This window comes from Rhinopithecus roxellana, chromosome 8 (assembly GCF_007565055.1).
Source record: "Rhinopithecus roxellana isolate Shanxi Qingling chromosome 8, ASM756505v1, whole genome shotgun sequence".
Taxonomy (NCBI): domain Eukaryota; kingdom Metazoa; phylum Chordata; class Mammalia; order Primates; family Cercopithecidae; genus Rhinopithecus; species Rhinopithecus roxellana.
Window position 1 is genome coordinate 92,381,136 of NC_044556.1, and position 14,894 is coordinate 92,396,029.

The following is a 14,894-nucleotide window of genomic DNA, read 5'->3' on the forward strand; positions in this document are numbered from 1 at the left end:
GGTCATTTCTCAGTAATTCGTATGTTTTAGTGGGTAACAACCACTATAAAATACTAAACTCTAGGTTGTCCAAAGACGTACATACGCCCTTGCTGGATCAATGGGCTCTTAGAGCTAAGTATCTAGACATACCACAAATACTAAGACCCCACATTATTTCAAGTAAAAGATCTCACGTTGTACATCTGAATGACACTGAGGGCTGCTAATAACATAAGTCTGTTGTTATCACATGATATTCTTTTCTTTCCCAGACTCCAGTCTTTTGTTGTGCTCTGCTGCTCCTTTCTTACTTTCTCATTCTCTTCTACATCTTCCCAATACATCAGGCCTGCCCAAAGCAACCATGGGCATTAATGTGTGCTGAAGTACATATTGTGAAAGAATTTCTGCAATACATGAGTCCTTGCCAGAACATAAGGTTACCCTATTTACTTATAAATTATGTCAATATTGCTGACTAAAAGGCTTATCTGTGGCCAGGGAAACTTCAATTATGTTTCTACTTATTCATTATTGAAATTATCAGAAACCAAATTCTTGAAATGGTCCATATTAAAGTTATTCTTCCCTACTCGAGCTCTACAACTTATGAAGGAAATGAAAATAGGTCATTCTTTCCACAAATAAAAATTCTGTCCCTTCTACCTATAGGTCTTCCTGAAAATACTATTATTTATTCTCAAATGTTCATCACAAACTACATATCCCCCCTTGAATTGGCTATTCTTATACCTGCCCTTGCCCCCAACTTTTTTTTGAGACAGGGTGCCACTTTGTTGCCCAGGCTGGAGTGCTGTGACATGATATTGATTCACTGCAACCTCCGTTCACTGCAATCTCCACGTCTTGGGCTCAAGTGATCCTTCCATCTCAGCCTCCTGAGTGGCTGAGACCACTGGTGCACATCATCGTGCCCAGCTAATTTTTCACTGGGCTAATTTTTTGTAGAGACGAGGTCTCGTTATGTTACCCAAGCTGGTCTCAAACTCTTGAGCTCAAGTAATCCTCCTGCCTCGGCCTCCCAAAGTGCTGGGATTACAGGCACGAGCTACCATGCCCAGCCTTGATTTTCTAACAGTGCCCAGCCATGTTCTTATACATCTTAAAATTGCCTTTTGAGTATAAAATAAGCAAGGATTTGCATTAAGGAATAAAATTACACATTTAATATCATATAGACTGGAATAGTTACAAAGTAGGCAGACCAAAATTCAGTTTATGCTCAAATGAAATGTAAAGAAAACAATCCAGCATGATAAACTTATTCAAATTTAATTTAAGCTTTTAAAATAACTTCAGCAGCCAAAGATTCTCGGACATAACCAGAGGCTTAACCTGCCATTGTTCCACATGCCTAGACTAGAAGCCATCATGCCATAAAATGACTCTGGGGAATTTATGATTTTACACATCTTCGCCAAAAGAGAAACAAAAACAAAAAACTAATTTTAGAAAATGTTTGTTTGTTTTTTGAGACGATGTCTTGCTCTTGTCCCCCAGGCTGGAGTGCAATGGCGTGATCTCGGCTCTGCAACCTCTGCCTCCCAAGTTCAAGCAATTCTCCTGCCTCAGCCTCCCAAGTCGCTGGGATTACAGGCGCCTGCCACCATGTCTGGCTAATTTTTGTATTTTTAATAGAAACAGGGTTTCACCATGGTGGCCAGGCTGGTCTCGAACTCCTGCCCTCAGGTGATCTGCCCGCCTCAGCCTCCCAAAGTGCTAGAATTACAGGCATGAGCCACTGCGCCCAGCCTAGAAAGTGTTTTTTAAAGTACAATTTTGGGGAAAATATGGATTAACTCATTAGCCTGATCACAGCATATCTAATGGAATGGCAAAGATCTGGTGACCAACATCCAAGGGCAAAACAATTTTTCTGGATTTGAAATATCTGCATATATGTAATGAAATATCCTGGGGATGGCACCCAAGTTTTCTTTTCTTTTCTTTTTTTTTTTTTTTTTTGAGAGAGTCTCACTCTGTCGCCCAGACTGGAGTGCAGTGGCGCGATCTCGGTTCACTGCAAGCTCCGCCTCTCAGGTTCACACCATTCTCCTGCCTCAGACTCCTGAGTAGCTGGGACTACAGGCGCCCGCCACAAAGTCCAGCTAACTTTTTGTATTTTTTTAGTAGAGACAGGGTTTCACCATGTTAGCCAGGATGGTCTCGATCTCCTGACCTCATGATCTGCCCGCCTCGGCCTCCCAAAGTGCTGGGATTACAGGCGTGAGCCACTGCGCCCGGCCAATGGGACCCAAGTTTTCATGCACACCTTGTACACATAGCCTGAAGGTAGTTTTATATAATATTTTAAATAATTCTGTGCATGAAACAAAGTTTTCACTGCAACCTGTCACATGAGGTCAGGTGTTAAATTTTCTACTTGTGGTGTCATGTGAAAAAGTTTTCAGAGGCTGGGTGTGGTGGCTCATGCCTGTAATCCCAGCACTTTGGGAGGCCAAGGCGGGTGGATCACGAGGTCATGAGATCAACCCACCCTGGCCAACATGGTAAAACCCCGTCTCTACTAAGAACACAAAAATTTGCTGGGCATAGTGGTGCACGCATGTAATCCCAGCTACTTAGGAGGCTGAGGCAGGAGAATCACTTGAACACAGGAGGTGGAGGCTGCAGTGAACTGAGATTGCACCATTGCACTCCAGCCTGGTGACAAGAGCAAGACTCTGTCTCAAAAAAAAAAAAAAGTTTTCAGATTTTGGATGCTCAACTTATTCTAAGATCCTTTGAAAGGGTCTTGCACCATCCTAGTACTCATGGGTTGCTAAAAGAGCATTACCATCTTTCAAATGGAGAATGCTCAACATTTCAAATTTAGAATGCTCAACTTATACCAGGCTTCCTGTATCTCATTCTTGGCTTTGTGATTAAGTATATTTATAATGTCATCTTTGCAAACTTCAAAATGTGTGAAAATTGGGTCAGGTGCAGTGGCTCGCGCCTTTAATCCCAGCACTTTAGGAGGCTGAGGCAGGTAGATCATTTGAGGCCAGGAGTTTGAGACCAGCTTGGCCAACATCACAAAACCCCAAAATTAGCCAGGCATGGTGGTGTGCGCCTATAATCCCAGCACTTTGGGAGGCCGAGGCAGGCAGATCACCTGAGGTTGGGAGTTAGAGACCAGCCTGACCAACATGGCGAAACCCCACCTCTACTAAAAATACAAAATTAGTCAGGTGTGGTGGCACACGCCTGTAATCCCAGCTACTCCAGAGGCTAAGGCAGGAGAATTCACTTGAACCTGGGGGGCGGAGGCTGCAGTGAGCTGAAATCACGCCATTGCACTCAGCCTGTGCAACAAGAGCGAGACTCTGTCTCAAAATAAATAAATAAATAAAGAGCCAGGAGTGGTGGCACACACCCGTAATCTCAGCTACTCAGGAGGCTGAGGCACAAGAATCACTTGAACCAGGGAGGTGGAGGTTGTAGTAAGCTGAGATGGCACTGCTGCACTCCAACCTGTGCGATCCAGCGAGACTCTGACTCAAAAAAAAGTATGAAAATGAGCCTTTGCCTCAAGTAGACAAATCAAAATAAAAATTCTAACCAAATCATATACATACAAGAATACTAAGATTGAAAAGTCTAAGGCAGCTGAATTCATGTATATAGAAAATTCACTTGGTGGCAAATCAATAAATGTATAGCTATTTTCTAGTAACACACTAGCTCATGGAAGGGTCTCGCACCATCCTAGTACTCATGGGTTGCTAAAAGAGCACTACCATCTTCAAAGCTAACGACGGTAGTAACTAGGCTGATAAAAAGGTTTTCAGTAAAGGATGAGAAATGATGACATATGCCTCTCCTACTTCACATATGGAGAGATTAAAAAAAAAAGGTTGGGTGAAGAGGAAGAGAACAAAAGTCCATATAGCCTTAATCCAAAACATACCTTCTCTAGAATTTCTGCATTTATGCTCTGAGGTAGGCAGTGTGGGGATATCATCTTCTGTCGTTCTTTTTCTGGAAGTGGAACTTTCCTCTGCACTTTGCTGAAAGAAGGGAAAAGTGTCCATCAGTGCAGTAGAAATAACTGAGACCAGGGGATGTAGCAGTTCCATTCTGGCTCACCAGTTAGTGTGCAACACAATGGGTTACACACAAGAAAGAGAACTCAAGTTCGCAAGAGTCATCATATAAAGGCAACACCTCTCCTCAACCCACTGTGAGCAAAGCTAGAAGAATCCCAAACCTGGGGCGATAAAAAAACCTCTACACAAAGGCCAAAATCTACTGTTAAAAACAGGCTATCTGTATAAAGCCTCAAGTCTACTACAAAATTAGGCATAATTCAGAAAACATATGAAACTCTCACATGTACCAAGACGACTATAAAGTTTCCCCAGGTTTGGGGAAGCTTTAGGAAATGGCCTGACATGAACTTAATTGCAACAAGCCTATTAAAATCTAATAAAGCAAATTCCTCAAACACACACACACAGGTACACACAAACCCAAAGAAAAATGCAACTGGAAGAACTGAAGATCAGAAGTGCTACATCCCAAAGAAAGGTTCAGAGACTGGAACTCTGTTATGGGCAGAACAGAGAAGGTTCACTCTGTCCCTGGTCTGTGAACTCCCAAGAACCTTTCTTATTAAATTCTTACCACATTCAGGGAAAGGTCTTGGGAGTCCAAGATCCATAGGTACAGAGAAGGGGCCACTCTGTACAACAAAAGAAGTCACCGTGTGGTGATTTTACCTTCAGTTGGTCTTGACTTGGAATATCCATACTGTGATCCTGTGCGAGAGCGAGAGTCTGAGCAGCATCTGGATAGCAAGTAAAACAAAAGGAAAACCTTCCCTGGTAATAACCATTCTTTCCACACAAAAAGGACCTCAGCAAACAACCCGGGAGCCAGGTTTAGTCCCTAGAAATGTACTTCTCCATGTTGGCTGGACAAAGCTCTCATTTGCAAGGGAAAAATCAAAATTGATAAAAATGACAAAGACCAAGACAGGCCATATCCAAAATATATTACCAAAATATAATTGGGAAAAAAAAGTGAAAAATAGGTAAAAATGTTCTTCCATATCAAGCTTTTAAATTTTTATATGAAAATTGGCTCCAAGCAGGACACAATGGAGACTATTTTTGTCATCTCTTCCTATATTACCGAATTCGCCTAACTCACAAACAACAGCAAAAAAGTGCGTGGCTATTTAAATTTAATTTTGATTTTCAAGTGTTAAGTCATACAGGGTTATGAGATCTTAAAATCTGGATTTTTCCCCATTTGCTTCGTAAAACAATAGCATCTTCATCTAAAGCGACATTCTAAGTGTCAAGGATAATTTTATGGTTGAAATTCCCATCACCATCACATGTATATAAATTAATTTTTTTCATCATCTTATTTTTCCCAGTTACTATAAACATTTCCTAAGAAGCAGCAGCAAATAAGGTTTTTCTCAAGGCCAATAAAAAGAAGCAAGGAAAACAACCCAGTAGAGAGAAATTCTTAGATATTACATTAATCTAAAAGAGATGTATTCCAAGGACTTACGAAGAAATTTTTCAAGTAGAACAAAAGACAAAAACTTGGCTACAGGAAAAGATCAAGCTGCAAACAATTTAATAATCTGGACTATTCATTATTTGAGGCTATGTAAATGAGATACACCCAAAATAAGTCTACTGTGGGTCAGGTTCACCAACCACTACCAGATTCAGAGATAAAATATGGAAAATATCATCACCATCCAATAAAGGCTTCTAGAGGAAGGATACAGATCCTACAACTTATCTGTCAATGCAGTTCTACTGAAAAAGCATTTTCAAAATTCTAATTATAAAAACATTATTTCCAGAAACATTTTTGTAGACAAATGGAGACAATGAAAATGAGAGATGGCATTTTCTGACCACAGTGATCTTCAAAGTTCAATTAACATATAATGCAGATGGAGCAATTTTTTTGTTTGTTTGAGACAGAGTCTTGCTCTGGCTGAAGAGCAGTGGCACAATCTCAGCTTACTACAACCTCCACCTCCCTGGTTCAAGCGATTCTCCTGCCTGTGCCTCCCAAGTAGCTACGATGATAGGTGCTAATTTTTATATTTTTAGTAGAGACACGGTTTCACCATCTTGGCCAGGCTGGTCTCAAACTCCTGACTTTGTGATCCACCCACCTCAGCCTCCCAAAGTGCTGGCATTACAGGCGTGAGCCACCACATGCGGCCAGGAGCAATTCTTTAATAAAGCAATCCTATTACTGTCATTTATATTTATAAAGCCTTACTACCTTACTTAGGTTAAAACAGTTATAAGCAAAAATAAATTATCTGGGGAAACCACAATATAAAAAAGAAGTTTTAAAACCAGCCGGGTGTGGTGGCTCACACCTGTAATCCCAGAACTTTGGGAGGTCGAGGTGTGTGGATCGTTTGAGTGCAGGAGTTTGAGGCCACTCTGGGTAACCCACCAGTCTGGTGAAACCTCATCTCTACTAAAATCACAAAAATTAGCCGGGCGTGGTGGTGTGCACCTGTAATCCCAGCTACTCAGGAGGCTGAGGCAGGAGAATCACTTGAACCCAGGAAGCAGAGGTTGCAGTGAGCTGAGATCATACCACTGCACTCCAGCCTGGTCCACAAAGCAAGGACTCAGTCTCAAAAATTAATACACACACACAAAATTCATCATATTTATATCATTTGTATACATGGGAAAATTTGGAGAAATGATTTAGAAAGAACTACCATTTCAGGCTAGGTGCAGTGGTTCATGCCTGTAATTCCAGTACTTTGGGAGGCTGAGGCCAGCAAATCACAAGGTCCGAGGTCAGGAGATCGAGACCATCCTGGCTAACACGGTGAAACCCAGTCTCTACTAAAAATATAAAAAATTAGCCAGGCCTGGTAGCAGATGCCTGTAGTGCCAGCTACTCAGGAGGCTGAGGCAGGTGAACGGCGTGAACCTGGGAGGCAGAGGCTGCAGTGAGCCGAGATCATGCCACTGCACTCCAGCCTGGGTGACAGAGCAAGACTCCATCTCAAAAAAAAAAAAAAAGGACTACCATTTTAAACAATGTCATCTTCTTGATCAAAATGAAAAGTCTAGGCCGGGCGCGGTGGCTCAAGCCTGTAGTCCCAGCACTTCGGGAGGCCGAGACGGGCGGATCACGAGGTCAGGAGATCGAGACCATCCTGGCTAACACGGTGAAACCCCGTCTCTACTAAAAAAAATACAAAAAACTAGCGGGGCGAGGTGGCGGGCGCCTGTAGTCCCAGCTACTCGGGAGGCTGAGGCAGGAGAATGGCGTAAACCCGGAAGGCGGAGCTTGCAGTGAGCTGAGATCCAGCCACTGCACTCCAGCCTGGGCGACAGAGCGAGACTCCGTCTCAAAAAAAGAAAAGAAAAGTCTACCCCATCTGCAAAGGTATAAAATAGATTACATGAAAAGCATTTCTCTCATTTGTCCTTTCAAATAAAACACAAGCAACCGAAATCATAAAAATCAACAGAGATGGCCATCCACAAGCACCATAGCAATTGCAGGTCAGAACAGATAACCAATCAGAATTACTTAGGGCAATTTTCTGGTTTTGATCATCATACTATTACGATGTAAGATGTTACCATTTGGGGACTCTGGATAAAGGGTATAGGGAAACTCTATGCAATACTTTTGCAACTTTATTAAGTCTGAAATATTTTCAAAACGACAAGTTAAAGAATAAAAATGGGCCAAACATGATGGCTTACGCCTATCATCCCAACACTTTGGGAGGCCGAAGAAGGGGGATCGCTTGAGTCCTGGAGTTCAAGACCAGCCTAGGCAACAAGGGGAAAACCTGTACCTACAAAAAATATACAAAAAACTAGCCATGTGTGGTGGCATACTCCTGTAGTCCCAGCTACTGGGGAGGCTGAGGTGGGAGGATTGCTTGTGCCACAGAGGCAGAGGTTGCAGTGAGCCGAGATCTTGCCACTGCACTCTAGCCTGAGCAACAGAGAGATCCTGTTTCAAACAAAACAAAACCAACAGCAAAATATTCTTTATATGGCATGTTAAACTCTACAGAGAAAGTACAAGAAAGGAAATGAGAGGAAAAAAGGGAGAATTATATTCAGAAAACAGATGAATCCGAAAACAAATTTTACTGAAAAAGTAGATCAGCAATTATAAAATCCTCCATGTATCTCAAACCTTTAGTGACTATCCCAGGAAAGTCATGCTATTTCACAAGTGACTGAATTTCAATAAAGCTGCCATATCATTTGCAGGATCTTCACTCTCAAATTTACAGCTATATGAAGTGGGCAAATGACTCAATGAGACTTAACAGGCTTCAAAATTCAGTAACTTCAAAATCATGTTTCAGTATGACAGCAACGTCTCTTTCTCTGCCTTTAAAGAATGAATCTTTATTAGGAATTGATTTAGGTCTGGGCGTGGTGGCTCATGCCTGTAATCCCAACACCTTGGGAGGCTGAAGTGGAAGAATCACTTGAGGCCAGGAGTTCAAGATCAGTCTGGGCAACATAGCAAGACTCCATTTCTTTTTTTTTTTTTTTTTTTTTTTTTTGAGACAGAGTCTCGCTCTGTCGCCCAGGCTGGAGTGCAGTGGCCGGATCTCAGCTCACTGCAAGCTCCGCCTCCCGGGTTTACGCCATTCTCCTGCCTCAGCCTCCAGAGTAGCTGGGACTACAGGCGCCTGCCACCTCGCCCAGCTAGTTTTTTTTTTTTTAGTATTTTTTAGTAGAGACGGGGTTTCACGGTGTTAGCCAGGATGGTCTCGATCTCCTGACCTCGTGATCCACCCGTCTCGGCCTCCCAAAGTGCTGGGATTACAGGCTTGAGCCACCGCGCCCGGCCGCAAGACCCCATTTCTACAAAAAAAAAAAATTAGCCAGGTGCAGTGCAGTGCCATGCATCTATAGTCCCAGCTATTTGGGAGGCTGAGACAGGAAGATGACTTAAGCCCAGGAGGTAGAGGCTGCAGTGAACTATGATTGCACCACTGCATTCCAGCCTGAGTGACACAGCAAGTCTCTCTACATTTAAAAAAAAAAAAAAAAAAAAGAAGAAAGAAAAGAAAGAAAGAAAAAGATAAAAAGGCATGGATTCTTCTCAACCTACTTATTTCAGTAAACTACCAAAGACAGTCAATCTTGGACAAGTGCAGTGGTTCACACCTATAATCCCAGGATTCTGGGAGGCCAAAGTGGGTGGATTGCTTGAGTCCAGGAGCTCGAGATCAGCCTGAGCAACACAGCAAAACCCTGTCTCTACTAAAACTACAAAAAATTAGCCAGGCGTGGTGGCACATGCCTATAATCCCAGCTACTCGGGAGGCTGAGGTGGGAGAACCACGTGAGCCCGAGAGGTCCAGGCTGTAGTGAGCTGAGATAGTGCCACTGCACTCCAGCCTGGGCAACCACAGACCAGTTTCAGAAGAAAAAAAGATGGTCAATCTAAAAAGATTACTAACTTGGGCTTTCTTCAAAGGACAATGTTACCTAAAATCTAATATGAAGCTCACAAAAGGGCTTTATGTAGTAGCGGAAAGGAAAAAAGTTTCATTATTTGGAAATGGCTACAGTCTGTCCAATTTATTTACCTATCTCTTACAGACCACCATTTTGGAGACTCCAGACTCCAGTACAACCAGTTTCCTATACATACCTAATAGATTAAACTCAAAGAGCAGTATTTAGAAGGTCTAGAATCAAGCAAAGGGTTAGACAAATTGGCATTCAGATAAGAGATGGCTAAAGCCATTAGGTGAAAGATTCTTGAGTGACCTATATAACAGATGGATCAGACTGATTAACACCTGAGCCCACGGATTGTTAACATGACTGACTAAAAGAGAGACAGGCAGACTACATAACTCTGATGTGATTAAACAGAAGTAGAAAGCACCACCTATAAAGCTTTCTTGGCAAAAAATTTAAACTTGAATTTATTCAAGCATTAGCAGTTTACCAAAAATAGAGGGGGGTAAAGAAACACATTAAACAAAATCACAAGGATACAATCTGCCAACTCTAGAACGTGGGAAATTCTACAGAACAAATGACCCATTTCTTCAACAAGTAAATGACATGAAAACAAAAGGAAAGTTAAGTTTTATAGATTAAAGACACTTATGAGACATATCAACTAAAGGCAATGTGTGGACTTTGGATCTTAATTCAAGTAAGACAAAAATACAAGGTATTTTGAGATAACTGGGGGAAATGATACATAAACTAGCTACGAAATAGGATTATGGAATTACATGTTAAATGTGTTTTGTGTAATAATGATATTCAATGTTTGAAAAAAAAGTCCTTATCTGCTAGATTTTTAAAAGTGTGTGTCTAGATGAAGCAATATGACAAAATGTTAACAGTACGTCTAGAAAGTGGGAATCCTTCTACTGTTTGATTTTTCAATGAAAAGTTAATAACATAACATTCTGTGTGACAGGTAGTATGTATTTCTCCCAGTCATGCCAAAGATAGCATTCTATTTCCACCTTCATCTTCTTTGCTTTCCCATCATTTGCCCCCTGTATCAAAGCTGTGATACAGACTGAAGAAATATGATGTGACATACCTGTAGTAGCAGTGGCTAAAGTGACAAGATTCTTTCTTAGCATATCATAGAGAGGGCTGTTAAAGAGAGAAGATAAAAAATTAACAACCCTAAATGTCACTATGAAGATATCAGTGGTTTGCTGTTAAATATTAAACGTATTTCTGATGTTATCTCTCAACTCTCTCTGTAAGGGATAGAGGCAGAATCTTTTTCCCAGAACAGTTTTTAATTACTTAAATATTAAGATGTTAATGCCCAAGCCTCCGTGTTACTCTGCCCCCATTAAAAAACTGATTAATTTACATTTTATTTCATTAGCTAACAGTAATCCAAGTGGGGAAATCTCTTTTGGAAACTATTCCTTCCTTCCAGGAATTAAGTTTCACATTTTAATTGCAAAGTGGGGGTGGAGGGGAGTTTTGTTTGTTTGTTTGTTTGTTTGTTTTGGAGATGGAGTTTTGCTCCTATTGCCCAGGCTGGAGTGCAATGGTACGATCTCAGCTCACTGCAATCTCTGCCTCCCAGATTCAAGTGATTCTCCTGCCTCAGCCTCCCTACTAGCTAGGATTACAGGAGCCCACCACCAAGCCCAGCTAATTTTTTGTATTTTTAGTAAGAGACGGGGTTTCACTATGTTGGCCAGGCTGGTCTCAAACTCCTGACCTCAGGCGATCCACCCACCTTGGCCTCCCAAAGTGCTGGAATTACAGGTGTGAGCCACCGCATCCAGCTAAGGGAAGTCTTAGTGTAAGACAGAATGAGCTCAGAAGCAGCAGTCATCAAAAATACAGAGAAAGAGAGCTTCTAAATTACTAATTAGCTTTTGACTGTATAAGCTAATAACTTACACCCCATGCAGCTGGAGAAAAGTAACAGGTCAGGTTAGCCCTATTGTGATTCTGACTAGGCTCATCATCAACCCCTAACTGCCCAGCAATTCTACATCTCTCTCATCTGCTCACTCCTCCTCTCTCTCCAACAATTATTTCACAAAATTCTAACCTAGTAACATCAAGCTTCCTCCTACACAGGCCTTTACACATGGTGTTCAATCAACCTCAAACTCTCTTTCAACTAACCCGCTCTGATCAACTTCCTAATTATCGTTCAGCTTTTGGCTCAAATTTCACTTGTTCAAAAGAACATTTTCTTGACCTCTAACACTCTAAATCCCACCCACTCCCTGCTTCATGTATCTCTTTTCTGTAGCACTTACCATAGTGTAGGTTTACTATGAATTAGTGTGATTATTTGACTAAGATGGGCAAGAGCATCTACTGACTCACTCTACTCTATACTCCGAGAAATCAGACTGTGTGTTGCTCATTACCGTATTCTCAGTGCCTCATAGGCTACCTAACATATGTAGGCCCTTACATATTTGTTGAATAAAGCAATAAATATTAATAACCCATAGAAATTAAGTGGCTAGGTAAAAGCACCCAAAAAGATACGCAAACCCTCACTCTGTTTACCTTGGGTCTTTCACGGAGAAGCTCTGACGTCCCAGAAGTTCTCCCAAAAGATCTCCACCACAATATACCATATGCTGCTCCTGCTGATCATAAAGCTGCTTCACCATTATGTACTGACCTAAATAGTGCATGACCTGCGTGGAATAAAATATCATGTTGTGATCTGTCCAGCTGCTGCCAAAAACACAAATTCATTAGAGGAGGTAAGGTAAGTTAGTTTGCTAGAGAAAGAAAGAACATATTTACAAGACTGTCAATGTTTGTGTAAGGGGTCCTACAACAGGAAAGCCACTCCCAACTACTAGGTCCACCTACTCACTGTCTTTCTGACAATTAACAGACCAAGACTTTTAAGCACAGAAATGAACTGATCCGACAATGAGAAAAAGCAGTGAATTTACCTAGTATCCTCTTAAAAATTTTCTCAGACGTCCAAATAAAGAAGTCTATTACTAGAAGTAATTTGCCTGGATTATAAAAATATTTTCCCAGTCCAGGGTACATAAATAACGACTTTAGGCTTTTGATGTGTGTTCACGTAATAATTTTTTTGGCAAATGAAGTACAATGTTTAATAAGAGTCATCAGCACTGTAAGTGAACAAAACATAAAATCCAAGTGTTTATCAAATAAAAATTTAGTTGGCTGGATGAAGTGGTTCACACCTGTAATTCCAGCACTTTGGGAGGCCAAGGCGGGCAAATTGCTTGAACCCAGGAGTTTGATACCAGCCTGGGCAACATGGCAAAACCCTGTCTCTACCAAAAATACAAAACTTAGCCAGGTGTAGTGAGGCACACCTGTAGTCCCAGCTACTAGGAAGGCTGAGGCGGTAGGATCACTTGAACCTGGGAAGCGGAGGTTGCAGTGAGCTGAGATACCACTACTGCACTCCAGCCTGGGTGATACAGTAAGACCCTGGCTCAAAAAAAATAAATAATAAAAATCAGGAAATTCCCTTTATGAAACAGATAGAGTCAAGGTTCATAACACAAAGCTCATTGTGTAAACTCAGGCAAACTCTGTCATGCTAAATGAAGGAGATGGCATAATTCATCATAACCACTATAATGATATAAAAATCCAGACTTTACCCCTTGCCTGCGTGTGAATGTTAGAATCACCATGGCCAGCTATCTGTATGGGCAGGGCTGCCCTGGAGATGCAGGACAAGTGCCAGGAACCCCTCCGGGTAGCTACTACCCTGAACCCCTCAATAGTGGACAGCAGTATGGCAGCGCGCTACCCCCTGGTGGTGGTTATGGGGGTCCTGCCCCTGGAGGGCCTTAAGGACTACCAGCTGGTAGAGGGCCCTATGGACACTTCAATCTTGGGATGTTCCCCTCTGGAACTCCAGGAGGACCATATGACGGTGCAGCTCCAGGGGCCCCTATGGTCAGCCACCTCCAAATTCCTACAGTGCCCAGCAGCCCAGGCCTTATGGACAGGGTGGCTCCCTTCCCAATATGGATGAGGCCTACTCCTGGTTCCAGTTGGTGGACTCTGATCACAGTGGCTTTATCTCCATGAAGGAGGTGAAGCAGGTTCTGGTCAACCGCAACTGATCCTTGTTCAATGATGAGACCTGCCTCATGATGATAAACATGCTTGACAAGACCTAATCAGGTCACATCAATGTCTACGGCTTCTCAGCCCCATGGAAATTCATCCAGCAGTGGAAGCAGCTCTTCCAGTAGTTATGACAGGGACCACTCAGGCTCCATTAGCTACACAGAGCTGCAGCAAGCTCTCTCCCAAATGTGCTACAACCTGAGCCCACAGTTTACCCAGCTACTGGTCTCTGGCTACTGCCCACGCTCTGCCAATTCTGTCAGGTAGCTTTATCGCTTCATCCAGGTGTGCACCCAGCTGCAGGTGCTGACAGAGGCCTTCCTGGGAGAAGGACACAGCTGTACAAGGCAACATTTGGCTCAGCTTCAAGGACATCGTCACCATGACAGCTTGTCGGACGCTATGACTCAACCCATCTGTGGAGAATGGAGTACACCAGGGACCTTTCCTGGCTTCCTAGAGTGAGAGAAGTACATGGACCTCTCTCTCTTCTTTCCCTGTCCCTCTTAGAACATCTCCCTTGCTCGATGCAACACTGTACCAAAAGAGGAATGAGAGTCCTTTATCATAGCCACCAAAGAGTGAGAACCAGGACTGAGGCCACACAGGTAGGGGCCTGATGGAGGACAGGATGAAAGCTGAATGTCCTGATGGCCATGAGCAGTTGAGAGGCACAGCCTGGCACTAGGAGCAGGAGATTCTGGTCCTTGTAATGGAGTTAGTGTCCAGTCAGCTGAGCTCCACCCTGATGCCAGTGGTGAGTGTTCATCGGTCTGTTACCATTAGCACCTGTGTTCCCTCACCAGGCCATCCTGTCACATGAACCCATTTTCTCCAAAGTGGAATCTGACCAAGCATGAGAGAGATCTGCCCATGGGACTAGTGGCTTGGATTCCACCACACCCATAAATCCTTGGGTGTTAACTTCTAGCTGCCTGGGGCTGGCCCTGCTCAGACAAATCTGCTCCCTAGGCCTCTCTGGCCAGGCAGCTGCCTCCACAGCTGGGACCCTCACTTGCCTGCCATGATCTGCTCGGCTTCGATCTCCAGGGGACAGTGGTCACCTCTCCCTGCCAAAACTTTAAATTTGCATTTTTTTCATTTCGGGCAAAAGGTTCAGTGAAATTGTAAGCTTCAATAAAAGCATAAAACTAAAAAAAAAAAAATCCAGACTTTAATAAGTTTGGGGAAAAAAGGTTTTATGTGTCAAAATTTTCAGAGATATACTCCAAAACGATAAGCTTAATTTAAAATCGTAAAAGTAATATAGGTGTTCTAAAAAATCAGATA

The 14,894-nt window shown here is 42.6% G+C and overlaps 1 protein-coding gene and 1 pseudogene across 4 annotated transcripts in view; one reads left to right on the forward strand and one right to left on the reverse strand.

The window, feature by feature from the left end:
* MDM4 (MDM4 regulator of p53) overlaps nt 1-14,894 on the reverse strand; it is a 39,236-nt gene that overhangs the window by 9,641 nt on the left and 14,701 nt on the right. For 2 of the 4 annotated variants that reach the window (XM_010369788.2, XM_030936179.1), the window contains exons 4-7: nt 12,033-12,166; nt 10,576-10,631; nt 4,728-4,795; nt 3,917-4,016 (exon numbers count right to left, since the gene is read on the reverse strand). In XM_010369788.2, the coding sequence (XP_010368090.1) occupies nt 3,917-4,016; nt 4,728-4,795; nt 10,576-10,631; nt 12,033-12,166 (358 nt within the window). The remainder of the gene's footprint in view (nt 1-3,916; nt 4,017-4,727; nt 4,796-10,575; nt 10,632-12,032; nt 12,167-14,894) is intronic. The other 2 variants (XR_004058826.1, XR_748668.2) reach the window with 2 other exon arrangements.
* On the forward strand, nt 13,158-14,010 carry LOC104667401 (annotated as a pseudogene).